This window comes from Parambassis ranga, chromosome 16 (genome assembly GCF_900634625.1).
Source record: "Parambassis ranga chromosome 16, fParRan2.1, whole genome shotgun sequence".
NCBI classification, from domain to species: Eukaryota; Metazoa; Chordata; class Actinopteri; family Ambassidae; genus Parambassis; species Parambassis ranga.
In genome coordinates, this window is record NC_041036.1 from 4,097,340 (window position 1) to 4,124,564 (window position 27,225).

The 27,225-nt window shown below is 43.5% G+C and overlaps 2 protein-coding genes across 3 annotated transcripts; one reads left to right on the forward strand and one right to left on the reverse strand.

The window, feature by feature from the left end:
• nipal2 (NIPA like domain containing 2) lies at window positions 1-19,772 on the forward strand. Its single transcript, XM_028425764.1, has 11 exons — window positions 1-252; window positions 6,153-6,221; window positions 7,140-7,308; window positions 12,037-12,096; window positions 14,840-14,961; window positions 16,394-16,490; window positions 16,736-16,871; window positions 16,954-17,042; window positions 18,841-18,904; window positions 18,978-19,075; window positions 19,266-19,772. The coding sequence occupies exons 1-11, from the start codon at window positions 160-162 to the stop codon at window positions 19,370-19,372; spliced, it is 1,104 nt and encodes a 367-aa protein (XP_028281565.1). The 5' UTR covers window positions 1-159; the 3' UTR covers window positions 19,373-19,772.
• A 52-nt stretch (window positions 19,773-19,824) lies between these two features.
• Window positions 19,825-27,079, reverse strand: pop1 (POP1 homolog, ribonuclease P/MRP subunit). Of its 2 annotated transcripts, none has more exons than XM_028425763.1 (16): window positions 26,970-27,079; window positions 26,651-26,780; window positions 26,403-26,528; window positions 26,140-26,315; window positions 25,809-26,069; window positions 25,638-25,725; window positions 25,381-25,559; window positions 25,035-25,309; window positions 24,858-24,951; window positions 24,654-24,762; window positions 24,427-24,546; window positions 23,433-23,554; window positions 23,064-23,255; window positions 22,680-22,834; window positions 21,952-22,158; window positions 19,825-21,352 (listed from the first exon to the last, which is right to left on the reverse strand). In XM_028425763.1, exons 2-16 carry the CDS (start codon window positions 26,778-26,780, stop codon window positions 20,665-20,667), a joined length of 2,922 nt encoding a protein of 973 aa, XP_028281564.1. In that variant the 5' UTR covers window positions 26,970-27,079; the 3' UTR covers window positions 19,825-20,664. The 2 variants fall into 2 exon arrangements, with proteins under 2 accessions (XP_028281564.1, XP_028281563.1); XM_028425762.1 differs by having other exon boundaries at window positions 26,651-26,783; window positions 26,970-27,075.
• Between the last annotated feature and the right edge of the window lie 146 nt (window positions 27,080-27,225).

Below are 27,225 nucleotides of genomic sequence, written 5' to 3' on the forward strand. Positions count from 1 at the left end.
ATCCGGTTCACAACAATGAGGAACTCTTCCCTGTGAGTGTCCGCACACAGGCGTCAGGGACGTGGGATGCACGGGACGGGATGAGGTGAAAGACAAGGGGACAAGGATGTGAAGAGACTTGGCAGCTGTGAGATCAGAACCAGTTCTCATGAGGACAACATGGAGAATATAAGTCATCCACATGTGCCTCCTCCTCCTCGCCTGACCTCCCCTGAGGCTCACCGCGCAGAGATTCTGGAGAATCCGCTTCAGGTGAGTTTGCTTTTGGTGTTTGGCCACGACAAATAAAAGTTCATTCAGACGAAGTGTTGCTTTATGTAGGCTATAGACCAAAAAGTGGAATTTGAGTTCTAAATAAATATATAAATAGACACTGTGTGGTGTCCATTGGTGCGCCTTGTGTTATGATATGAATCATGGTGAACCTGTTGCAGCTGTTTGGCTTCAGTGCAGAGATAAGGGATTTCTTTTCAGGAACTTCCCTCTTTAGAAGTTACTCTCTGAAGCACTAAAGGAAAATGAAGTGGGATCATACAATGTGCCTGTGAAGCTCTTTGGGTAATGAGCACTCAGGGCAGGGCAGTGATCCATTTCTGTTGGCACCTGTCACAACTATTTTCTAAAGTGACCACGACTAAATCATTGTGTCGAAAGGTTTTGTCTTTCGTCTGATCTTTTAACTCAAGACAAGGGACTCCATTAATCATGACATTAAGTATGCAGAGAGTGCACTTCTTGTTTGCGTATGATAATGTAAAGCAATTTGTGGGCCTTTGCAAATGCCTTGTTATGTGTGCTGTAGCCCTCCTACTCTTATGCAGACACACACATACTGCTCATGCCCATTTCCCCCCCTTCTTTTTCTTCTGACATTACCAATGGGGGACAGTGAGACAGAGACAGAGAGGAGCAGAGGAGGGATGAGAGGCGTACGTAATGAGTAATGGCCTATGGGTGGGCTGTGAGAGAATAGATCTACTGTAAGAGTCCTGCACAGCTGGCTAATGGTCCCAGCTACCCCCCCCTCCTCTGCGTCCTAAGCCCTCCCACCATCCCAGAGAACATCCCAACGTGCTGGGGACAATATCTGTCTGTCTTTTAACAGCCTGACGGAGTTATGTAAGTGCTGCTAGAGATCTCAGAGAAGTTTCAGAGTTGAGATGAGACACCAAACTAGTAGTTCCTGTTCGCACACAGATTATAAACAAGATAGGCAAATTCATGTGTGTTTATTATTAGAGAGGTGCAGTTAGGACAAAGGGACACTGTATACTATGTTACACAGGGTTCACCTTGATACTAAACACTGCTACTTAACACCAGTTCCCTCAGGAGGTGATGGAGGTGGCCGATGGGAGTCCTACGTGTCTGTACACAACTAATACGGGGGGCCCTACCTGTTCATACCTGTTAGTTTCTAAGAAAAGCAAAGTGTGTTGTTTATCTTCTCTAGCTCACTCTCTTTAAGGTTAAATATGAGCACAGATGTATTCTTTAGAGTATACATCATCACTGAGGTCTAACATAAAAACCAGTACTGATACAGTTTGGTTGCATCTCTGATTTGACCCTCTGGCTCTCATCCCTGCTTCCTCTGTACTCACCACCTCTGAGCAGAAAGTGACGGGCTTCATCCAGAGATCAGCCCATCCCAGGCAGGGACAGATCCCTATTGTCAGTGGACACAAAGGACCGCGCTGTCTGCGTGTCTGTCTGATTGTCCGTCAGTGTCCTATGAGGAGTCGGATCAGTGCTGCTAGTCTCTTCCTCAGCCTTCAGCTTTGGATTTTTTTCGTGGTTTGCAAGTCTAGTTTTTTGAGGATAGAACTTTACAAGGTCAGAAAGCAAGGTTAGAGTCAGAATTTAAATTTGTGCCTGGGGATCACTCAGTAGAAATATATCTGGTTGGTGCAACTGGGGACAAAAGTTTTGTCTCTTTTTAGTTAATCTTTGAAAAATTCATTTAAATCATCCGACTGTGACGTTAGAGAGATTTCTCAACACTTTTATTGGTGCGTGCTTGATGTAGAATGTGTACCTTCAGGGTTAGAAACTTCTAGTTTCTAGAAATTACCAGAAATTAACATGAACTTTTATCTCACACACTGCACAGGCGGCAATTTCATTTCAAAGATACAGCAAATTCTCCACAGGGCAGAACATTTAGGAAAACAGTTCGCCTCCGATTGTGCCTCAATGATGTCCTAATGCAGCACTAAGCTACTGCCGGGCTCTTGTCTTGGTCTTGCTTGACTGCTGCTGTTGACTTTTGTTTAAGTTTGCGTCAACTGCTGATCATTGGTATCATTAAATGCAGGAAGTGGAAGCTGTTTTCCCAAACAGAGCAGTGCAGGTACAATGGAGGGAACGGTCCTCTGAGCTTAAATGAAAGTACCGTAAGCCATTACAAAACGTTATGTTCCGTAGAGAAACAAGGAAATGAGGTGAAGCATTCAAACAAGGCAAGTGTTTTATTAACAGGTGCTGCCTCCACTTGAAGAAGGGCAGCACCTGAAGAGCACAAACTCTCACCTGCAGCTCTGTAAGAGCACCACAACACACAGTCCATCACTGAGCAGATTAGTGTGAAAGAACAGAATGGAAGATGTTTGAAGGACCAAAAGTAAAAGTGTCATTATGCAGAAACTCTACTCTAGAAATGATTGATGCATTCATGTGTATTTAAGTATCTGTTTAACATGTAAACAAAGTCCTTAATTAAACATTTCTATCTAAATACTTGAGTAAATAAGTAACTTTCCATGGAAATATTCCCCATTTCTCCTGCAAGCACCACAATATCATGTGACCCGGTGCAACACACAGTGCCCTGTGGTGTGAAGTCTGCTGCTTTCCTTGGGTGTAGTGTGTAATGTTTGCTAAGTAAGCCAAAGGCACTCCCAGTTTACCGGCCTCAGCTGCTTTGTTTGCTTTTCCTGTGACAGGAAAAGTCTCTTTATCGCTCTCTCTCTCTCCTGCTTCCTTTGCTTTGCTCTCTCTCTGTCTCGCTCTCTCTCTTGTGAATTAGTTCCCCTCAGTGGGTGCAGCATTGAGCTCTTGCTGCCTCACTGAGGTGCTTGAATCCTGCTGTGACCATCCAAACTGTAAAAGCACACATTCTGTTCAACAAACAAACAAACAAAGAAAATAATAAATGGCTGTAAGTGGTTTGAATTCACTCCCTGATCAGCTTAATCTGATGTGAATGAATCCAGCTCACACTTTAAATGACCTCTTCCCAACATGACGTCTGTGCACTGGCCTCAGGCTGTCCTCACACACCTCGTTCTGCCTCGCTCCGTATCATCCAGCAGGCTCCTCTTTGCACTCTCTCCTGTAAAGCTTGACAAGGTTATTGATCATGGTTTAGTGAACAGAGTACAGCTGGCCTGATTGATGATGTGGTCTGTCTGATCATAAATTACCCCCGTCAGTCATCCGCGCTCTCTCTCTCTCTCTCTCTCTCTCTCTCTCTCTCTGTCTGTCTTCAGGGTTTGAGGATTCGCACCTACACACTTTCTACCTTGATCAGTCTCCTGGGAATCTCATCAACAAGCCGCCCACCACCTCCTCCTAAATCTTGTTTACCTCCTGTATACTCTGCAATCATCACACACTACACAAACACACACATCCTCACATCACACACATATCATTCTCTCTGTAGGTATGTTCCAGGTCAGTGGACTCATCAGACTGGGTGTCAGGGTGAAAGCGGAGAAGCTAGAGGCAGAGGAGACAACCTGAACTGTGTGTGTGGTGGTTGTGAATTTCAAAATTAGACCATAAATCCGCTGGGCTTGAATTCTCTATCAGGCTAAGCTTAGTTATTAGCTTTTACTTTATAAAGAAGTGCTGCATGGAATCATGATGTGTGATGAGGAGACATGTCAAGAATAATTTTTTTTAAAAAGTGTGTTTTTTTAGGGAAAGAAGCAGTTAAATCTCTCCTCATCACTTCTGTACTTAGAATTATTTTTATAATTTGTTGCCATTCTTGACAGGCAATTTCTTCAGGTCACTGTAACCAATCTATACGGGGTACAATTTAATCTGAAGGGTAATATTTTTTATTTTTTTTTATTTTTTTATTTAATATGACCCAGAAAACACAATTAAAACCTCTTCTAAAAATGCTGCTAAGCTAGTGACAGAAGCATGTTTGTATTCAGAATGTAGAGCCGCTGCTCACTGGGTCCGTTTTCACAGGATGTTTCTTATATTAGAGACAACGAGGTAACCCAGACCTTAATTAATTAATGTTTGCAGACTGAATCCAAATTTGAAACCTGCAAACATGGGACTCATAAACAGCACCAGGCAGGATGGAGCTCGCTTTTGGGTGGTGGTCGTCCTCCGTGTATGTGTGTGTGTGTGTGTGTCTCAGTGTCAAACAGATTTGAGGTGCAGCTTACCCTATAGCACAGGTGAGCTAATGACAGAAGATACCAGGCCGGACTCATTTGTGGGCTGTTTTACCTTGTTGATTACATCACCTGGTGTGAAACATGAGGTCTTAATGTGACTGCATTTCATTAAAGATTTGACACTTGAACTTTTTAAGTTGCAGATTGTGTAAAATTCTAGATAATTTGGATTACTAATAATCTGATGTTATCCTGGCTGCTGTGGATTGCAAGATCAGGGGGTTCACCACAGGGCTAACAGGGAGCCAGACATTCATACTCACCAGCCAATTTAGAGTCCTCGGTTAATTAACCTAACATGCTGTTGTTTTTGGTATGTGGGAGGAAGCTGGAGAAAACCCACACAGGTTCAGCACAGTACAGAGACATGGTGGACTTTCTGGTTTATATTGTTTTACCTCATGAAATGACATCTTGCTAAAGGGTTTGGTCTCATCGTTTCAGCTCTTCTGTGCCTCCATGTCCCACAGAGTCCACTAGATAATTATAGCTGAGGCCCTGTGTTCCACGAGGGACCCAAAGGAATAAGCTGTGCATTTCCATTTTCTGAGACAAACAGAAGAAGCAGAGGGTTGATATTATGAATAACAAACTGTTTGTCTTGTCTGGCAGACTGACAGACAGGGATAGCCTATAGGAGGAATGCTATTCTTGTTTTTTTTATACACTGATTTTTGAGTCCCTGCAGATGGTTGCCAACACATACATGCCCATAATGCTTCATGATATTGTCTTAGTTTCAGGAACATTTCCTCCTTAATCCAGCTCTTGTGGAGGGTACAGCTCCCTTCTTTGTTGGCATCTTTGGCCTCCAGAAAGAGATTAGCAGCAGCAAATATACATGAGTAAGGGAAGGAATCTGAGGATACCAAATGAGGTGAATCCTCCTCATACTCAATCTTCTTGATATTCTCACGTAGCTGCCTCATCACCTTGACTGCAGGCCTCATTGACTTGACTTTGGTGGGAGCTGAAGACTGTTTTGCTTGTTGAAGTGGTGTGAGTGTGTTTACAAATGGTTGAAGAAATTCCTCAAAATATACCAGAAAATGGCAAAAAAAAGTCCAAATCATTACTAACAAGAACCTCATTTGGCTCATTTGCTTCCCTACCGCACTGTAAGAAGCAGCACACTCCATTAGGTTTGACAATAAGACCATTAAACCTGCAACTGAATGAATTCACATCTTGAAGCATCTTCATCTAGCCTACAAACTTATCAGTCACTGTACATCAGCATCAGCACTCTGTGTGCATGTCATGTTCATGTCTAATGGAATGAATGCAGGATGTGATCGTATGTGTATATAAACAGTAAAGATGGTGGACATGATCATTACAGACGTTTTTCCAGACATGAGCATGTTGTTTTCTCTAAAGCCTGCATGCATGTCACAGCCAGGGAATGTCTAAAGCTGTGGCTGCATCCATGTTTTTGTGGGTTGTCAAGTATCATGTGTTTGTTTGTGAGTGTGAGATTTTGATATGATGAAACCCTGAAAGCCACATTACTACTATTACTACTACTACTACTATACACAGTAGTGCCTTTGAACGCAGCACAGATAGAACTACACTCTCTCTCTCTGGTTGTCATAGAAATGACAGATGTGGCAGCTGGAGGGGAGAACTTGCAGGGTGTATATATTATGGGGTGTTTGAAGTTGCTGTTTAACAAGTAGCGCATCACCTAATCTGCTGCCTGTTTACTGTTTGCTTCTGCAGACCTATCTCCTGGGAATCATCATCTCCATATGTGGGAATGTCCTCATCAGCATTTCACTCAACATACAGGTAGGAGACGCTGAGATCCAGCTGTACGACAGACACTCTGCACACAGCGGGCACTTAACTCCTGTAACGGCTCATTTTTCCACTCTCTAAGTACTGCTAGGCTGCCTTTCTGCTGCCTCTTCTTCAGCAAGCTCCCAGCGTTCAATGGATTTTTGTGAACGTGCCCTAAGGCTCTCACTGTGTGATCCTCTCAGCAGGCACAAATGCCCATACAGTCTGTTTAAATTAGAATGAACACTGGTTCCTTTAATAATATTACTTTTATACATACACACCTTTTGCACTTTTGAACCAACCAGATATGTTAATAAAGCTCAACTGAAGCCTTATGAACACTGTTTCAAGGTAATATCTTGGAGGTGCATGCCTTTATAAGTCATTCATTAACTCCAAGCGTGCACCCTCCAGCAATTACCAGTCTAATAATAATACTTGTAATATTATTATTGTTTTTTCTGGTGTGTGAATATGATAACACCAATATAATCCTTGTTTCAATTACTGTCTGTTTAGCCAATGCACATGTTGGGGTGTTTGTGGTAGCAGCCTGCAGTGTCTGTAAGACAAGCTGAGCAACGTGAAGGCTTAAACTAGATGTGACAAAGTGCTGGGAAACGCTGATAAGCATTGTTTATTTGTCAGTGTAATTCTTCCTAGAGATAGAGCTCTTAATGATTATGAAGAATTGTAAATAAGTTAGGATTGTTCAGCTTCCCACCTCATTGATTTGCTTAATTGCTGCCATGCCTCTTTTGAGACGGAATGCTAATCAGCAGAGGGTGTTCTGGTGCGGTTTAGGGTTGTGTGACAGCTGGTATAATGCTGTATTATCTGTTAAAATTTGGCTGCAAAGTTATCGTCTGTGTGCTTTTGTTTGAGTCCACATAATCTAGACTGATCCCTTCTGTTTCCCGGCAGAAATATGCCCATGTCCGCCAGTCTCAGCGAGGCTCCAAGCCGTACTATACCTCTGTGATGTGGTGGTGTGGTGTTATTCTCATGGGTATCGGGGAACTGGGGAACTTTGCTGCCTACGGCTTTGCCCCAGCATCGCTCATAGCCCCGCTGGGCTGTGTGTCTGTTATAGGTAAGTGCAACCTTTCTCTCCCCTCATACATTATCCATGTGTAAAAAGGCTGCTTCCATGAGGAACAGCAAAAAGCACTGCCATGTGAAGCTCATTTTTTCCTGTCAGAAGGTGGCCTCTTCATGCCAGGCACGCAGTAAATAGTACAGTGTAGTATCTCACTATCACAGCCTTGGTGTTGCTGAGCTCTAATCCATTCCTGTGGACCCTGTAGGCTGCAAAGTTATCAATAACCACTCAAATTGGTGCTTTTTTTTTAGCTTATGTGTCTAAAATAACATCAATCTGATTATGAGTGTTTAACCAAACAGGACATGAAGTGATCCCAGTGGGTGGGTGTGGAAGTACATACAGTCAGTACCTCAAATTATATCTGGCACTGAACCCAGAAGATTAACTCTTCAGCTTTTTTATATGTGACTCTGGAAGTCCAATTACTTTGACATTATAAATCCAACAGTTTTATAAATCTCACAGTATGAACTAAAGATACGAAGAACTACGCCGCTTTCATTAGCCAGTCAAAACAATGGCTGCCCCGTTGCTACAGCTGTCAGCTGCTCAGTGCAAACACTCCAAACACAGGTTAAATATTGAACAGGTTCACTTCATACCTCCCTACACACATCACTCAGCGCGCTGCTGGTGCTGCTGCTGGTGGTGGTGAGTCACAGTTATTAATGACAGCTATTACCCTGCCGCTTTCAATGATTTTCCCTTGGTCACGTCTCGTAAGTGGATGAATGGTTTGAATAACGCACTACACAAAACCACAAATCTTGTTAAGAAGTCTGCACCTCTTACTCATTGTTTTACCTGGTGTTGTATCTGTTTTACCACAGAGTTGTGTTAAACCACTTAAATCTGCTAATGTTTTGTAAGTGTGTGTAATTCTGGCCTCACGATGACTCTCTAAAGCTACAGGTATTTACAAGTGCTGTGCTCTTTTGCCTTTTGTTATCCTTATAAAAAAAAGACACACTGCCTGATGGTGGTGTTGTGTTTCAGTGTGCATGAATAATGAGTATAGCTGAAGAGCACCGTCAAGGAGCATCTTGAAGAATTAATGAAAAGGTGAAGAGAAAGGAGAAGATGATGTCTGCAGCCGTGACATGCTCTGCCCTCCTCAGAGCTAACAAGTGGAGCTGCAGGTTGCGTTTCTCGTCGTGACTCCACCTCTCACCTCACACTGACTCACGTATGCAAATGAGCAGAAACACATCCACACTTAGTTTGTGTATAACGGAGTGTAAAAATGTCTAGCAGCTTTCTTTTTTCCAACCAGAGATGCTCCTTTGGCTAAAACACACACACACACACCTCCTGCTGTGCTGTTGTGCCTGTACTGTGAGAGCTGTGCGAAGCCTCAGAGGGGGGGACAGACAGCAGGATGCCTTCAGTGAGTAAACAAGGAGGAAGGGGCTGGTGGTTGAATAGAAGAGGGGAGAAAAAGAAGGTAGGATGCTGAAAGTGGAAGAAGACAACATGGAGAAAAGGAGAGGAGAGGATAAGAATAGAAGAGGCAGAGATGTATACAGAGCGGAAAGCAGGAGCCGAGGAGGAAGTGGACAGGATCAGGAGAGCTGATGATGCCGCCACTGTCATCTTCCTGTCCTTGCGTGTCACACTGGCACTCTGACGCTCCGTGGAGAGCAATTACTACCGTCCCCGTTTACAGAGCCAGGCAGTCTATTAGGGGTGACAGCGTCATTCCAAATGCTGTTGTATGGAGCAGAGCAGCAACACTCTTGTAGATAACAGGTCATCACATGCATAAGCATTGATTCAAATGCATCAGCATCACACTTTCATTTTATATTCAAGGTTTTGGCCGTAATTAAGAAAAGTCCCAGTGTTAGTCAAACATGGAGACTGTGTTTTAAGATGATCGTCATCTAAACCAGACCTGGGCAAAGTATGGCCCGCGGGCCACACCTGGCCAACTTGCGTCTTAAATGCGGACCGTGCACACAATATTAAACAAAGGCAGCTAAAGTCAGCTGTTGAGCACAGCGTTACCGGTAACGTCTTTCCAACCCTCCTTGTCTCTTCCACGCTGCTGTACTGCATCATCCCATCTACTCTCTGGAGAGACACAGTCGTGCTGTGTACACTTTAAAAATGCTGCGTGACTATGCTGAAATGTACGGTAAAGCACAGAAACTCTATGACACATTCAGATGTTACCGCGGTGCTGCAGCCGACATATTTCATCGTCATCTGCTCTTAAAAAGCTCAGATCTTGCCCGACTTTCAGAACTCTGGGATTTGCTACTTTAACTTTGACTTTAACTCTAATGGTTTTCTTCTGTAAAATATCTTCACATCATCTGTGCTGCTCTGCACTGTGTGTGTGTCTCAGCATACAACCAGCACACACTCAGAGTAGACATGGACACAGAGAGGACAGAGGAGTAACCAGTAAATGACAGCAAGAGATTCTTACAATGATGAAAATGTAACAGGAGCATATTTATAAAGGTAGATACTGTGCCAATGGTCTCCAATTTATATTATTAATCATGAAAAAATGTGGCCCTTTGCTTTTTCTTATGGAAGTCTATGTGGCCCTTGCAAAAAATAATTGCCCACCCCTGATCTAAACCCTTACCCTGTTTAAATGTCAAAACTCTACAAGCCAAGAGGAAACCTAACACGGGGTAAAAACAAAACAGCTCACAGTGTTAGGGGGGCTTAACCTCAGACTCTTGATTGAAGGTCCACTGTGTTGGATTTACCTTTTACTTTATCAATCCTACCAGGTAATCTGAGGTAAACTGACAGATTTAAGAGTCACCTACACATTTAAAACTAAACTATTGTTGCTAAATGTAAAATGCATCACTACCAGTGAACCAGAGTGGGAATACCTCCAAAGACACAATAATGGTGGTGTAAAGTACAGTAAGAATTACCTCAGGCTTCACTCTTGATAAGGAGAAGAATAGAATGTATGCAGGTTTATGTCATTGCTGCTCATTTATATCATGCACTACAGCCTTAATATTGATGCTCTCAAAGGACACATTAGCGTCATTATTTCTCTTATCTTTACACACATTATGTGATCCTCACTAGGATATGACGGCCGGACATTTTCTGCTTCTGTGTGTTTGAAAAAAACATTCGACACAATGTTGTGTTTCCAGAGGCAGACCTGATATGATGCACACACACACGCAGACACACACCTCCACCACACAGGAGCGGTGACAGAGCGCTGTACCCCAGAGGTTCCTGTTGCCACATTTCTCATTTTATCAAGCCTTGTGAATCTCACTTTGTATGGAGTTGCTATGGTTACTTGTTAGATCCAGCTGGTCCCAGAGGCAAAAAAAAAAGGTCCTCCTAAATGTGTATGCGAACATGCTCGCAAAATGAAATATTTAACAACTGACTGTTTCATCAGAATATTAAGGAGGGTCTTTATGAACTTATAATGTGACAGTGGTGTCCTCGGCTTTTTTTTTGTGTGTCTGTAGTGGCTTGGGTTTGGTGTTTATAATTGAGAAGCTGCCTGCCTTGCCACAGTTAATCCCATGTGTGTGCCACACTGTGTGTCTGACATATTGAGCTGTTCATATTCTGTAGCTAATCTCCTTATGATGATGACAGAGCCTGTGCACAAACTCAAATAGCCCTTCTGGCAGATTTTTTTTGTGTTTTCCAGCAATTTTTTTCCTTTCAGTTAGTTCGCCTGTGTGTCTGTGTGCGCCATCAGTCGCTCACACACTCAGCAGCGAACACCACAGTGATACCCTGGTGAAATATATAACAACTCCAGTAAATGATGCAAAATGGGCTATTCTTAGTGTTAGGACCTCTGACAGGACAGCCACAGTGTGTTATATAAACTGCCCTCCTCTGCTGTCACTTGAATATCTATTGGCCTCCCTGTCCACTCCCTGTTTGTCTTGTAGTTTGTTTTGCTGTCTTGGACAGTTAAAGTCTGCCTGTGTGGCCATCCATCTGTGTATCTGCCTGTTTATCAGCATGTCTGCGTGTCTGCATGCTTGTCTGCCCGGTCTCTCTATTCATCTCAGTGACAGCCAAATGCTGCGTGTTTACTCGCCTCCCTCTGCTCGGTGCACATCCCGGGAAAACATTAAGAAGACTAATCTTAGGCTTAGCTCATGTGAGACTGATTGCTTTTCAGCGGCACAATTTTTGACAATGATATTGATGAATGGGTTCGTGAAGAATGCGCCGTGGAAAAGCATCTTGGCGTAATTTGAGGCTGGTGTTATGATGTCCTAATGAGTTCCATTCATCTAAGCAAGATGACAGACTGTATCACGCTGATCGATATAAACACATCAGTGCATGTGAGTTTTTCCACATGCACTGACTGAGAGTGTGTTTTTGTGTATCTCAATTTCATGTGTGTGTGTGCGTACATACATACCACATATGTTACATGACATCATCACATTGCAGGGTGCAAGATAAAATCTGATTACACCTCTACCAGAATATTGCATACAGCCAGCAGTGTGCTAAGTCTGACCTTGCTTGTGATTAAACCGATGAAAAAAAATCTAAGTGGTTACTGAAGAACGGTTGGTTTTGATCATGGTGTTATATTAGCAGCCTAACTGTGCTTTCAGATGCTCTCACAGGTGACCTAGACTGTGTCAAATGTACTTTAGAGTTCATTCTAGCAGGCTGATTGTGGGGTTTTTTTGTGATTGAAGGTCAAACTAAGTGAAATGTGTTTCCATCTTTCAGCCAGCGCTGTCATATCGGTGGTTTTCCTCAAGGAGACGGTGCGAGCCTCTGACATTGTTGGTAAGCAAACACTCAGTGGCTCATAGCATATGCAGCATATGCAGCAAGGTACAGGGGTCCTGCTTTGATTTGAAATGCACAGATAACAACAGAGGAAACTGTATTCTAATTTAATCCACCAGATAAAATGTCCCATTCTGATAACAGAAAGAGAGAGGAAGAGAGGTGGAAGTAGAAAGAGGAGAACCTACAAAAGGCGAGCTTTGTTTAAATAAAGCTTACAAGAGCTAAACAAAAACACAAAGAAATGAATCTGAACAAACCACAGACAAAGGAGAAGAAAGCCAGACTGGACAGAACAGGAGAGCCTGAAGACTGACAAAAACACAGGGCAAGTGCATGGACTAAATTAGTCAGGTGAGGCTAATGAGACACAGGTGGGAACAATGAAGGAGACAACAGAGAGAAAATGGCAGGAAGCAGGACCGATTGAGACACAGAAGGAAACTTGATCATCAAATTAAAACAGGAAGATCAATGCAGAAGGAACGATCAAAAAACAGCCAAAATACCATCCATCCACTCTATTAGGGGTGACAGCGTCATTCTAAAAGCTGTTGTATGGTTGTATGGAGCAGAGCAGCAACACTCGTGTAGATAACAGGTCATCACATGCATAAGCATTGATTTAGACGCATCAGCATCACCCTCAAACAGTCAGATGTCATTTTATATTCAAGGTTTTGGCCATATTTAAGAAATGTCCCAGTGTTAGTCAAACAGGGTGACTGCGTGACCGGAACAGCTGTCCAATGTAAAACGTGTTTAATGCTACAAATGTGTTTTGTTTTAAGATCTAAACCCTTACCCTGTTTAAATGTCAAAACTCTACAAGCCAAGACAAAACTTAACACAGGGTAAAAACAAAACAGCTCACGGTGTTAGGGGGACGTAAACCTCAGACACTTGATTGAAGGTCCACTGAGTTGGTTTTACCTTTACCTTTAGAGCCTGAAGACTGACAAAGAAAACAGACAAACTGACAAAGACACAGGGCAAGTGCATGGACTAAATTAGTCAGGTGAGGCTAATGAGACACAGGTGGGAACAATGAAGGAGACAACAGAGAGAAAATGGCAGGAAGCAGGACCGATTGAGACACAGAAGGAAACTTGATCATCAATTTAAAACAGGAAGATCAATGCAGAAGGAACGATCAAGAAAGAGCCAAAATACCATCCATCCACTCATCTGTTTCCTAATCCATGTCCTCCATGAGAGGCTGCCGGTCTATTGAGAGCATCATGGAGAGACAAAGAAACCAGACTCACACCCACAGCCAGCCAATTTAGAGTCCCCAATACATGTTTTTGGTTTGTGGGAGGAAGCCAGAGTACCCGCAGAAAACCCACACAGACTCCGTTCTGAAGGGCCCCGTTCTAAAACCTGCGAAACACAAGAAAAAATAAAACAAAGGGCCAAGGAAAAAAGTTCCAAAACATACCCACCAAAACCCATGAATCATGACAGGTAAACTCTGCTCAGACCTTGTTGCTGTTTAACGAACAGCTATTGTTTGTGTTAAATGGCACAGTTGTAAAGATGATGGCTGTATCAGCCCCACACAGCTCCATATTGTTGGTTTCCTCCATGAATGAGCGGTAATTATGCCACTTTTGTTCGTCTCTTATAATTGCCGAATGCTATCATGAGCCACGTATTGGAAACATTTAATTGCAGGGATGTTTTATTTATAAATAGGAAAATCACTGTGGGCAAGTTGTGTTTTTCAGCTGCGCTCTGTGTGCCACACTGAAGCTTATACAAGTAAACACCATCAAATAAGAAGCCAAAAAAAACAACCACAAAACAACCATTAAAAAATGACAAAAACAGAGAGATAAAAAACATTTGAAAATATCAGATACATGTGAAGGTTTAGCAGTTACGTTTTGTGTTGAAGCTGGAAGTTACTGCAAGTTACTGGAACATACAAATTTATTCGATTAAGTAGACGCACAATAGAATGTGTTTTGGCGTTTAGAGGGGGGGAGGAAGGGACGTGAAGCCAATGAAAACAGACACATCCGGTAATTAAATTTAGCTCGAACCTGTTACAAGACAGGACAAGACAAATGTCTGTGAAAAATGGATCAGTGATAATATTTGCACTCTGAGACCCCGTTCACACTGGGAAATCAATCTGGCTAGAGCAGGATTCGGGCCGTATCTGGATATATCCGGATAGTTTTTTTTCTGAGTCTGAACAACGTGAATCTGGATTTATCTAAGACCTGAGACCTCGATCCACCTGTCGGAGGTGGATCTAGTTGGATTGGCTTACATCTGGCTCAGGTCTGAATGCAAATGCGGCTAGAGAATCCTGCTAGCGACGTGATACTTCCAGGTTCACGGGGACAGTGTCCCGGTCGCGTACAAAAGCCGTATGTAAACAACCGTCGAACTACGACAGCGTTGCCCCCGAGTTCTGTTTTCCACAGGGCCTGGGACCTGGGAAAAAAAATGAAAAAACGAGCGACACAGGACAAAAAACCCACACAAGCGGTGCCTGGACGGACTCTGTATATTACAAGGTTCCACCTAGTGGTTTGGAGGACAACAAACAAGCCGGGTTAAGCTGGATTGAACACAGACACGTGTGTGTGATCTGGATTCAAGCTTTCTCTAGCTGGATTGACTTTCTCCAGTGTGAACGGGGCCTAAGTGCAGCTGGAGATGAATCTATCAAACCAAAAAGAACATGTAACGTCTCACTTCAGCCTCTGCTGTGTTTCCTTCACAGGTGGCACCTTGGCGATAACAGGGACATACCTCCTGGTGACCTTCGCCCCCCACACTTCCACTCACATCACAGCCCATCTGGTCCAGTACTATGCCGTCAGCTGGCACTTCCTGCTTTACCTTGTACGTCACCCTCCTTTAAATCTCTGAATCATGCACTGAGCTATTCAAACATGTAGTGAGGGGAAAAGGGAGGATTTAAAATCGACTGGAAATCACAGAAATCATTCTGTTTAGCGGTGCAGCACACTCCTGCAGGTAGCTTCCTTTAACCTCTGACCTCCCTGTGAAGCAAGACAAGAACTGTATGTAGTCCCTTAAAGCTCAGTCAGTCTGTGTTTTTGTATTTAATAGCAAAAAAAAGGGTCTGCAGGTGAATTAATGCTCACCCATGTACTCTCTTAGTCCAATTTCACCTCAGACAGCAGTGGCATAAACACAGCCCTGTTGTCATAGTGACAGATCTGCAGAAAAATACAGAACTCAGTGTTTTTCCTCAAAACCTACTCATCGCAAATATGTAAATGTTGGCACCAAATGTTAACACCATTCCTGTTAAAAACACCTTAGATGTTGGTAAAGGCGGAATTTGTGCAGCAGTGAGCTTAAACTTCTCCAGTAGGAAGACAGTTTGTGTTATTTCACAGTGAAAAAACACAAGAAGCACTGTTTTTACAGAAGGTCTAATACTCAGTAGTAGAATACAGGCACACATGGACCTGAAATAATAACAGGGCTTCAGTGAATGTGTGTCATCATGATTCAGGGTCCAGCAGCGTTTCACTCCTGAATCTGCTCCTATTATTTTTCCAAAAAAAACAAAACAAAAGGAGAAGTGTTCATGCGGATGTTTTCAGCAAATACAGATGGATGTTCTTAAGGACAGATGTTTTTAAATGGAGATGGCCCCGCTGCCTCTGGCTGCACTGACTGATGGTGTGTAACACTCATCAGCAATGCAGAGGAGAAGCCTAAGACAAGTATGGGATTAACTGCAGTGGGTGATTAATCAGAGGAAATGAAATATCCATTGCTGACTTCTCATTATACCCGCAGGTCACACTGTTATCTAAGGGTTTCATCAGTAAAGGAGTGCTCAGTGTCAATCACAGAGCGTGAGTTTAAATCCGCCAGACAACACAGATCTTTGTTAAAAGAATAATTACATTTTAAATTTGCACGTTTAACATACTGAGACACCAGGATGATATAAAGACATTTAAAGGTCAGCTCGCCTTTTTTTTCGTATTCTTCATCCATTAGTGCAGTGTTATATCAGAGGTCCTTGAACAGCTGAACGCTATTGAACTCACAAGGACAGCCCCAGGCTCTACTCATTAAAGACCCCGCAATTCATTTCATTTTTCTGCCACAGTCATTTGTTTCAATTATAACGTGCCGCTCGCCGGCTGCACGCCGCACTTTGTTACGCTGATAGCAGCCGAGCAATTCCAGTGCAATTCACATGCTCATTTTCTGTGCAAAGTTTGAGGGGAGCAGAATCTGCATTAATGAGCCTCTCCTCTGCCCTCTCTCTCTCTCTCTCTCTCTACAGTTTTTTGAGGTCATCATCTTTTGCATCCTGCTCTACCTGTACAAGAGGAGGAATGTGAAGCACATCATCATTGTGATGCTGCTGGTGGCCCTGCTCGGTAGGAACAAGTGGATGCTGCCTGATTGAGGGCAGAGGTTCTGGAATAAGCCATTTATAGGCAGTCAGATGCTGCTTTGTTGCCTGGCTACCGAAAACGGACCTATGCTCTGTTATCATTTCTGTAAAGTGATGAGTGGAAGACAATAGAATTCACACAAATTAACCGCCTCCACAAAATCAGAAAGTTTTTCACTGCTACAAGTTCAGCTGAAGTGATTTGCTGTGTGTGTGTTTCGCTTGCAGCGTCTCTGACGGTGATCTCAGTCAAAGCTGTGTCTGGGATGATCACAGAGTCCATAAAGGGCCAGCTGCAGCTCATCTACCCCATCTTCTACGTCATGCTTGTCATCATGGTCGCCTCCTGCGCCTTCCAGATCAAGTAAGATATCGTTTTCTCCAAGTTATGATGAAACTGAATAAAATCAGTGCTGACACCCTTCTCTCTCTCTCTCTCTCCTCAGGTTTCTTAATCAGGCGATGAAGATGTTCGATGCCACCGAGGTGGTTCCTATCAACTTTGTGTTCTTCACTGCAAGTGCCATTGTTGCAGGTATGTCATAGGTGAAACTGTCACTCTCTTTGGATTAACTCCTTGCTTCTTAACGGATAACTCTAGCTTCTCAACATGTTGTATCTGCACCTTTAGACCACAAAAATGATGAAAACACATCATTTTAACCAGCATGATTCTTTAAAGCTTTGAACACAGCCACTTTATTTAGAGTCAGTCCCACATATTTTGTCCTGGTGCCAACAAACCAATAGAATTAATCTGCAGCTGAAAGTCTCAGCACATGAATAATTCAGTTGTGTTGAGTAGTTTGTTAAAACTACACAGACCACCTACAGTTTAACCGTTAGGCTTTTCCTATAGAGCAACAAAGCTCAACATGCGGCCTGAGGTCAAAATCATAACAAAGTTTTGGTTCTTCATTCTGTTTTACCTTCTAAACACTCAATAAATAAATCAGTGAAGTTTGTCATGTGGTACATGTTTGTAATGCAGAATATAAAGCAAGACAGAGAAGCACAAAAGACCAAACAAAACCAATAAACAAAGGATCCGGCTGGTGAATTTAGGCCAGATTAAATAGCATGGAAGGCCCAGGTGAGCTGCATTAGCTGCGACTCTCCCATGTCAACCCGCTGCACTCTAAAACTGGATTTGTCTCGCAGCGAAGATGAGGCTCTAAACCGTATTTATATGTAATAATCCAGAGCAAGGCAACGGACTCTCTGTCATGCAGCTAATATGGCTGAGAATAGATCCATTGGATGGCCATTCCATCATTTACTACAAAAAAATACTTATTCTAGGCAAGTCTAAAGTCAGGTCGGGCAGACTTATTTACAGGCAAGCCATAAAATTCAAAATAAATACATAATGTACAATAACACTGTTGATTTGATTTGATATGGCACAGATCCCACTGCTTTGTATGAAACACTTCTCATTCACATCTTCATTAGGAACCACGTCCTCATCAGACACGTGCATTTTCTACTGATTCTAATGATGAGCTACAGTAGCTGAAATGAAGTGTATTTATAGCATGTGTGCTTTGCCAGGTCAGGTTTTGATTATCTTGTCAGTAAGAGTAAGGTGGGGGCAAAAAAGCATTTTGGCCTTGAAAGGAAAAAAATTCCCACTTCATCACAATTTAAAACCATTTCTGATAATGGACTTCACATTACTGTGTCCATTTTCGTGTTTGTTATTTTCTTCTGGATAAATTGCAGCTGATTTCAGCCTATTTGCAGAGCTGGCTCAGTGGAGGGTAACAGCAGAAAGTGTTCCAGCAGTCCAAAAAAACACTGAGAGTAAACATCGGCAGCTCTTGGTGTCAGTCTCCGAGCATTTTCTTTCCAACGCTGATGTCCTATAATCACACAGGGAGCCACAGTACATGTGGTGTTTTTAGCTACTCTCACTTTTTCTTTTTTCTTTTTTTAATATCTCCAGCTCTTTGTGTTACTATTGCTCTCTCCACCTACACAAATAACCCACAATTGACTGTTCCAAACAACAAATTGCTGATGTATTAACTCTGGTGGTGTGAGAACGTGCGGAGGTGGACTCTTCCTTTAAAGATTCGTTTAGTTCCACATTGAAGAAAATCATTGTTATGGTCCCAGCCTGGTTTGATGCTCGCAGCAGTTGGTGCGACAGCTTTAGTCATCCTGAAAAAGTGTTTCTCCTGCATCCTCCAGTCCATCATTTTCATTCCTGTCTTCATCTCTTCAGTTGTAATGTATGCTCACGGCTAAGCTGCTCAAACATAGCACTACAGATAATCTCCACGTTCTGTTACTCTGTCAAACTGAAACTTTGCTTCTTTTCTTTGCAGGGATTGTATTTTACCAAGAGTTTGAAGGCTTGGCTTTACTCAACATTTTTATGTTCCTCTTTGGGTACGTGCTCAACAACAAATCAGTCCAGCTTCTTAAAAATGTCAAATCATTGCAAGATCTTCCTCTTTTTCAGGTGTCTTCTGTCCTTTCTTGGAGTTTTCCTGATAGCCAGAAACAGACCAAAGATAAAGCAACAAAATCAGAATTTTATCCCAATGGACAGGATTCCTGGTGAGTTCTTCATCTACAGTGAATTAGCTCTCTTCACAATACAATGCTTAATAAAGACCTATTGGCATTGAGTTAGTATGGATTAGCGTTTGGTGACAGGATGAATCTAACGGCACTGACCCTAAATGAATCTGACGGACTAATGTCTGCAGCAGGTCCATCTAATGAGCTGTGCTGTCCATGTTCACAGGGAGTAGGCACACAGACAAAGTGCAGCCCGAGGCAAAGACTTCAACATACGGATCACTGGCAGCCAAACTCATGTGCAACAGAGCTGGCCAAACAGACGATTCATAGGACCGGCTCCATCTGTTGGGACTTGTAATTTTGCCTCTTCCTGGATTCTTCAATAAGGTCCCTATTTATAGAAAGAAATGATAGGCATACATTTAAAGCAGTGCCAGCTGAGCACCAGAATGGGTTGCCATAGTGAAGTTAGACTCAAAGTAAGGAAGGAAGCAAGTACTTCATTGAACAGCTCTGTTTACCTTTTGGTAAGAAGCTTGTTTGTGTATTATTTGCAATTATCAGTAACACACAGCGAGGGGAAGGTAAAGGATGCACATCACAAGCAGCCGAGTTGTTAATAAGACATAAAGGTGAAGGAAAAATGTAACAAAAGAATGATATTAATTGATGATTGCTGATAAATTGGTGTGTGTTTGCTCAGTTGTCAATAAACACGGACAAAAAGTGATGTCTCAATGTCAGTGGAGTGGAGTCAAAGTAAGTGCACTACTGCCCTCTAATGGTGGGGTACGCAGCTCAGCGGTGACCAGGCAGCTTTGAAAAGGTCAATGTGAATTCATGTAATTTAATTAAAAGGCTTCAGTTTTAATAGCTAATGCTAAAAAGGAGTCACGGCGCTGACATGAGTCTGAAATCCATGTCTATCCACCAGAATACCCCTCACCTCAAAAAGCACTAGTGCACCAGCCTGATCGCCCGTCTTCTCCTCAGATAAACCTCAGACTGCAAACTTCACACTGCTACCGAACTTTAGTGTTACCAAGCAACAAAACTCTTATCTGCCACCTACACATTATGGGATGTGTGGGAAACCACTGTTCATGCCAGCGTGGCTATAAAAAGAACGAATGTTAAAGCATCTGTTGTTCGATGCCTTTACTCTTAGAGCCGGGCCCCTTTGTGTGTGTGTGTGTGTGTGTGTGCGCCTAAAGTTAAACTGCAGCCTGCTGAAACACTAATGTTCCGCACTCATGCACTGTTTAATTAAACCTATGAAATGCAGTACAATTGGTGAAATCCACACCCAACAATGTCATGAACATAAATAACTCCCAGCAGCAGTATCTCTGTAGAAGCTTGTAAATTAAATCCTTCAGGAAATAAAGTTCCTATCTAGCATCTTTAACTATAACCAAGGCTTTCTTTCATTTACAGTGTTCACTCCTCACTTTGTGGAGCACCCCTCAAACAAAGGCTTTAAAATAAAAAGGCGTGTAGTCATGTCCTGTGCCTGCCATTAAGGCACCGTTTTACATGAGATCCCTTTAGCGAATAAAGCATCCAAGCAGATTCGGGGCTTTGCAGGAAAAAAGTCTTGGGTCTGGATCTGCTTGTTTGAGTCACACCTCGATGTTGATCTTAGCAAAGCGGTAGTGCAGTGAGGTGGGGTTGCGCAGCAGCACTTTTCCCCTGTGCTCCGCTGGCTGGTTGAAGAGGGTGTTAAGGAGACCGACGACGCTCACAAACCCGACAGCCTCCCCACAGCCCACGGACAGGGAGAAGTCACCCTGAGTGACCCAGCCGAGAGTCACCCGGGAGCAGTGAGAGGTGACGCTCGGCAGAGGGTCCGGCCACAGCCCCAAGATGAGGTCTGAGGAAGAGTCTTTGGAAGTGCTGGGGTCTGGGTTGGAAGCAGAGGCAACGTTTGGCTGTTTGTCCTCAGGTTTAGCAGAAGACACAGAGGATGACGTGGCAGATTTCTTTCTTTCTTTGCTTTTCTTCTGACGTTTAATCCGGCTTTTAAAGTGGTCTCTGTGCGGAGGCTCCAGGGGGCCGCTGCTTGCTTGCCCTTTGCTCAGCAGCTTCAGGTCCTCCACTGTTGGCACACAGAGAATCGCATGGAGCTCTGGTTTGCCCTTCGACAGCAGCGACACACGCACCCACGCTAGACTCATCTCATGCGATGCGAGAAATGCCGTTACAGCTGAATGACTGAGAGGTAGCCCCTCACCAACACGGCGCGCCCTCTGACCTTTAGAAGTTGTTGGTCTGCACCAGACAGACAACAGCCTCAAGGACTTTCTGTTCCTACAGCACACAAAAAGAGAACCATTTAGAAAACAGGTGATTGATCTTAGAAAGAAAAAGCTGCACTCTCATTGGCCCCACCATGCACTTTGAGAGACAGAAAATGTAGCTGAAGAACATTTTTAATTCCTAATGTTGGAAACAAAAAGGCTGCCAGTGAACGGTGAATATCAATCCAATTTTTTCCTCATAAAGTCGGTCATTACTCAAAGGCTTGTGTGATGGTTTTATGAGGATAGATGCCGCTCCTTCCCCTCTACTAATCTCAATGATGTATTGCAGCAATCTAAGGCTGGATGTACTTTGGGTATTCTCATCAGGGACATTATGATAAAAGGGAGGTGGACTGGAGAAGCAGCATGCATCAAGCCTGTCAGAACCTTTGCAGGTCTCTCTTAACATAAAAAAAAAGAACAAAGTAATAAGTGATGATTGCAAGAATTGCTGCATTAAAGGTGAGATTAAGATGTGCGGTATGGGGAGGGTATGGAGAAAAATCTGCAGTGGGTGTGTGTTCTAGGTCAATACTGATGAATGTTTATTTTCATAAAAAATACTTTAGGGAGGATAATAAATCACAAGCGAGAGCAAACCTTTACCTCAGCACAGTGAAGCAGCTTGGAGGCTTTGTTACAGTCATATCTTGCCGCTCTTCCATTCGCGTCGTGGTTTGGCCGTCTCCTTTCCTCTCCTCTCCTCCTTCCTTCACGATGAGCTCCCACTCCTCTGCCAGCTGTTGCCATGGGCAACGGAAAGGAGCCAGACAGCCATGTTTAATGTAATTGGTCCTTTTGGCGGGTGGATACCTGTGGAAGAGGTCAGAGGGTCAAACTGCTGGGGCGACCCCGTCGATTTATGTAAAACATCATTTATGTAAAACATCACTTCATTATCAGCTCATACACATGGTGGGAAAGAGAGAGTGCTTCTCTCCATCAAAACCTCTAATCTCACCGCTAATTAAAGCTGCAAATGATCTTTTCCTTTGTGATAAATTTACAGAAAGAGAACTTAGAAATCCATTTTCAGCCAATATGTCTCTCTAGCACCTTATTTTGTGTTTGTTTATTTAAGTGAATACACTTAAATAAATACACTTATGTTAAGCCAACATTTAATTAAACTAAATTGAAGAAACATATCCATCAGTAGAAAAGACATTTCTCATCTAGGCAAAGAATGTGTTTTCTAACTGTAGGCTGAAATCTGTCAGAATAAAATTATATGATACAAGCTTTGAAGCCTTGGCAGCACACTGTGTCCCCACTGAAAACACACTCAATAATCACAAACAGCATAGCTTCTTCCTCTCAAGTCTTCAAGTGACCTTTTGAACTTGGCCAGGAGCTCGGCCTCTTGCTCCTCCTGAAAACGAACACCCGCAGGGCAGTCTGGATAATCATGGGGGAAGTGGGGAGTCGCTTTGTTTTGAGAGTGTTTCAGGCTCATGTTTAGCCCACCAATGCGGACTCCCCTGTAAACCTGGAGGAGAGAAAAACAACACAGAAAAGATAAGGATTTAAGGGAGCTTGGAGGACGTCTGGCCTGCTTATAAAATTCAAGGTACATTAAATGTTTTCACCCTTCTTGCCCAGAAAAAAAATGAAAATATTTGTATAGTCCCCCACGACATTTTTTGGATTAGCAAATTTAAACTATTTATGACTTCTAGTACTACTCTGGGGAAATAACCCTGTGCCACAGTACGTACCAGCGGCACCCAGAAGGCCATTCCCCAGCCTTTGGGGAGCAGCAGATCCCATCCAGCACCCCAGGAGCTCATCTCATGTCCCATCTGCTTGCCAGGTTGATGAACCAGCAGAATGGGGACTCGGCCCTGCAGGGGAGTGGGACTCAGCCTGGAGCCCGGCACAAGCATCTCACTCCTCAAGCGGTTCAACTCCTGAACAATAAAAAAAAAAAAACACAGAAACACAATTCAGAGCCAACATTTTAACGTAACCATTGCAGCCATGTTTTCACAAAGGGCAGGAAAAGACAAACAGGACAGCACGAAGACAGTACATGAGACACTAGCACGATAGTCACTATTATTATTCGAAGGAGGTAAGTCAATGACCTGCTCAGATATCTTGTTATCGGTGACATTGTCACGGACAGACTGTTCCCACAGGAAACTCTGACAGCAGTGTTCTGATACTCCTCGTAACATCAGCTCCCTCATCTTCTCCTCGTCCGCCTCTGGAAGAAACACACACACACACACACATCTATATATATTACATGTTCCATTTTGACCAGCACCACCAAATGACTGCAAATCAATCTGAACCTTATGGCTGCCGATAGCAGATTGCACTTCAACCAAGCATGTCTGGATAAACTCCAAACAGCCCTATGGTGAAGACTGTAGCATCTCTGTGGCAGCCTTTGGCACTGCCATAGGTGCCAAATCCTTTAGCACCCCCTAATGCCTCTGACACCCATTTACAATTATTCATAAACATATGACATTACAGTCTCATTGTCACACACTTAAAGATAAACTGCTCTGAAATTTGTTATTCAAATAAATAGATGTAAGACCTTGTCCCCACTGTGTTGAAAGGGCAGATGGTGGAGGGGATAGTAAAACTGATTCTTGTGTGGAGTCTAATGCAGAGATTATCCAGAAAGTGTGTTTATGCATCACTACTGAAAAGTATTTTAACATGCATGTGCAACACCAATGCATATTATATTGAGCTCATAGTATTCTTAAGCATTTAAGACTGATCCTCATGATCGTTAAAAAAAACTAAACTTTGTTGCCAATCAGCTGTTGCCAGTCTCTGAGGGTGTGTTTGGAGTACAGGGTCCTGCCAGGATTCGAACCTGGAACATCTGCATGGCCAGGCAGAGGCCCCCCAGAGCACAGAACCAGATGTGTACTCACTGTAACAACCTCAGGACCACAAACAACAGACTGATGCTGTGCTTAGCTACTGTATGCATCTCTCTTAATGCTCGGTTTTCCACATGAGAAAAGCATCATTGTGTGATGTGTGAGCACTTTAAACTAACCCACCCCCACCCACCCTCCTCCAGTGTCTTTCTGGTGGGTCAGATTTTACCTTGTGCCTGCTTTACAGAGGGCAAAGCTTTAACCTTCTTTGTTGGTAAAGTCAGCCGCGGGTCATCTACAGTCAGACCTAGCACAGCGCCTGAAGGGAGCTCTCCAGTTGAATAGATGTCTGGATCAATTACAGAGTCATGAACAGAGAGAAAATCATAAAGCAGACACACCCAACCAGCTGGAAAAATAATGAATGAGAAAACACAGAAGAAAATAACAATAAACCTTTCAGTATGCGAAAGACATCAGCTTGTTGTTGATGCAGATTCATGTTGCTCTCATCTCTGCAGTGCTGAGGCCACCAGAGAGGAGAAGTCTGCGATTTATTTACTTCCTTAAAAAATAAAACCAATACATTCTGTTATTATTCAGTGTTAAATGCAAATTTATTCCACAGGCTGCTCAGGCTGATAGCACCATAATCCTTACATCACAGTCTGTAGCAGCCTCCAAGGTTTCTGCCAGCACAGAGTGGGACTGAGGTCCAATCAGACGATAGCGCACGATCTCCATTGTAAGATCGCTGCAACACATTAACAAATGAGTGTTAGTAAAACAAGTATTTGCAGTAAAAGTAAGTCTGTGTCAGAATAAATTAGGGCTAACTTTATGATGATTCCAGTTAGGCTGGACTTCCAGGTAACCGGAGTGGTGGGGGATCGTGTTCCGTCTCCAAGGATCTTCTTTGCAGGCGGTCCGCTGGCATCCTTACTGCTCCGCTTTTTCTTGGTTCCAGGTACAGGCTTTGCTTCAGGGGTGTTTTCAGGCTCTGACTCTGGTTCTGCTGTGGGATTAGCCTCCACTGGTGTCACCACTGGTACAGCTGGAGGCAGTACAGCCTCACAACACTGGCACACAGTTTGTAATTCAGGAAGCAAGTCCTGCAAGGAGGAAACAGAATGTTGCTGAGGTTGTCTCTACCCAAATTTAAAGCCTCTAAACATAAACATACCTGCTTAATAGTGGGATGAGCCCAGATCCACAGCTGCCTGTGACTTGAGCCTTGTGTGCGGGGTCTCCAGAGGAAGGTGACAGGGCCCAGGGGCTGTGAGGGATACTGCCCTGCTCGGAACACTGTAACACTGCCCTGTCTGCACCCTGACAGGCACAGTGCTGCTGCAAATGTGGGACCTGAAAACACAAAACAAAGTTTATAACAATCATCCACTAAACAGTGAACAGGTTCAACAGCATAAAGTTACATATTACCTGCTTCCTTGCTGGTCAGCTGTGACAGTGCAGCCAGTAGCCTGTCTTCCTGTCCCTGTAGCTCTATGCAGCAGTAATAAGAAAGATCCTGAGAAGCATAAACAGACAGCTTCATTTACAGGCAGTAAAATCGACTCATAAAGAAAACACCCTCTTGTTCCATGTAGTAACCTGTAGGAGGCAGTGGCTGCTCATTGCTCTGTAGCAGGGTCGGTAGCACTTGTATGTGGGTCTGTCCCCGAGGCAGTATCCCCACTTTTTAACCATGTGAAAGCGCTTAGCATGCCAAATATGCGTCTCTAGCCAAATGTTCTTCCGTTGACGGCGATTGAATTCCAGCAGCAGGTTTCCATGCCGGCGCCGGGCCTTGCGGCTCTTGCTCTTTGGCAGTTCCTTCTTCTTCTTGGAGCCGGCCTGGAGGCTCTTCTCCCGCTGGTAAAATAAAGCAACGTTTTGTTATAGGAAACACAGAGGTGGATGTAAACCATCACCTGAGCTTTACCATTCTGTTGGCTACGTCTCTCAGCCTGCGAGGGAGCCGCTTGGTGTTGTGGCTCATGGCCCGTCTCCTCATGTGTTTAGGTAGGGCTCCGAAAACATGGTTGCTGCCTGTTGTCTTGGAGACGGCTTTCAACATGGCGCTCACCTCTGCAGCCCTGGCCCTTGCAAAAGCACCAGCTGATTAGGTACAAAGTAGGAGAGATTGTTAAACATCATCATCCATCTGTGTATATGTCATTCAAAACAAAGACACAGTGTCTTTACCAGTGATGTACTTGGGCATCTCCTTTGCATATCCTCCTCCATCTTTAGGATGTCCACGGACCCACCCACCACGGTGTGGAGGTTTCTTCTGTGTTGGTGTGGAGTGTTGTACATCTGAAGGCCGACCTTTGACAAAATAAGTTTTGTCAGTTTAAGGACAAGCAAACGCCAAAACCAGACTAGGCAGAGGAAGCACCACATAAACAAAGCAAGCAGATATAAGAACTTGAACACTAAAGGCAGCGCACCAGTGTCCGGGGTGTCTCTTCCTCCGTTCTGTGTGCTGCTCCCTACATTCAGAGGAGAAGGTACAAACTGCACACTGGCAGGCTGATTTCTCATCTTCTTCTCCCGCATTCTGGCCTTAGCCGTAGACATCTTCTGTAAGAAAGTTGTGTTTAACACGTCAACTGGCACTGAATGCTAAAAGCTGTCACAGCAGACTATCTGCTAGCGTTAGCTTGCTAGCAACGTTACTGGGAAAAAAGTTGGTGTGTTAGTAGAACGACCATAAACACATGAAACATGTCTACACATTATCTACACAAGAGTTACGAAGCAGGTTACCTTAAGATTCCCCTCTGTGAAAACGGTCAGAAGTTTTGCACCATTTATAGACGTCTTTTCCTCCTAGCGTTAGCTACCATGTGAGTTTTCCTCATGCTGTTTCCTGTTTGCTTCCGGGTATGAGGTGCTTATGGGATTTGTGGAGTAAATGCGAAACAAAAACACAAAAGCGTTACTAATACACATTTTAGCTAGACCATGTGCGTTATTCCAACATTTAATTGCAATTTTGAATATACATTATTAGTGTTTACAC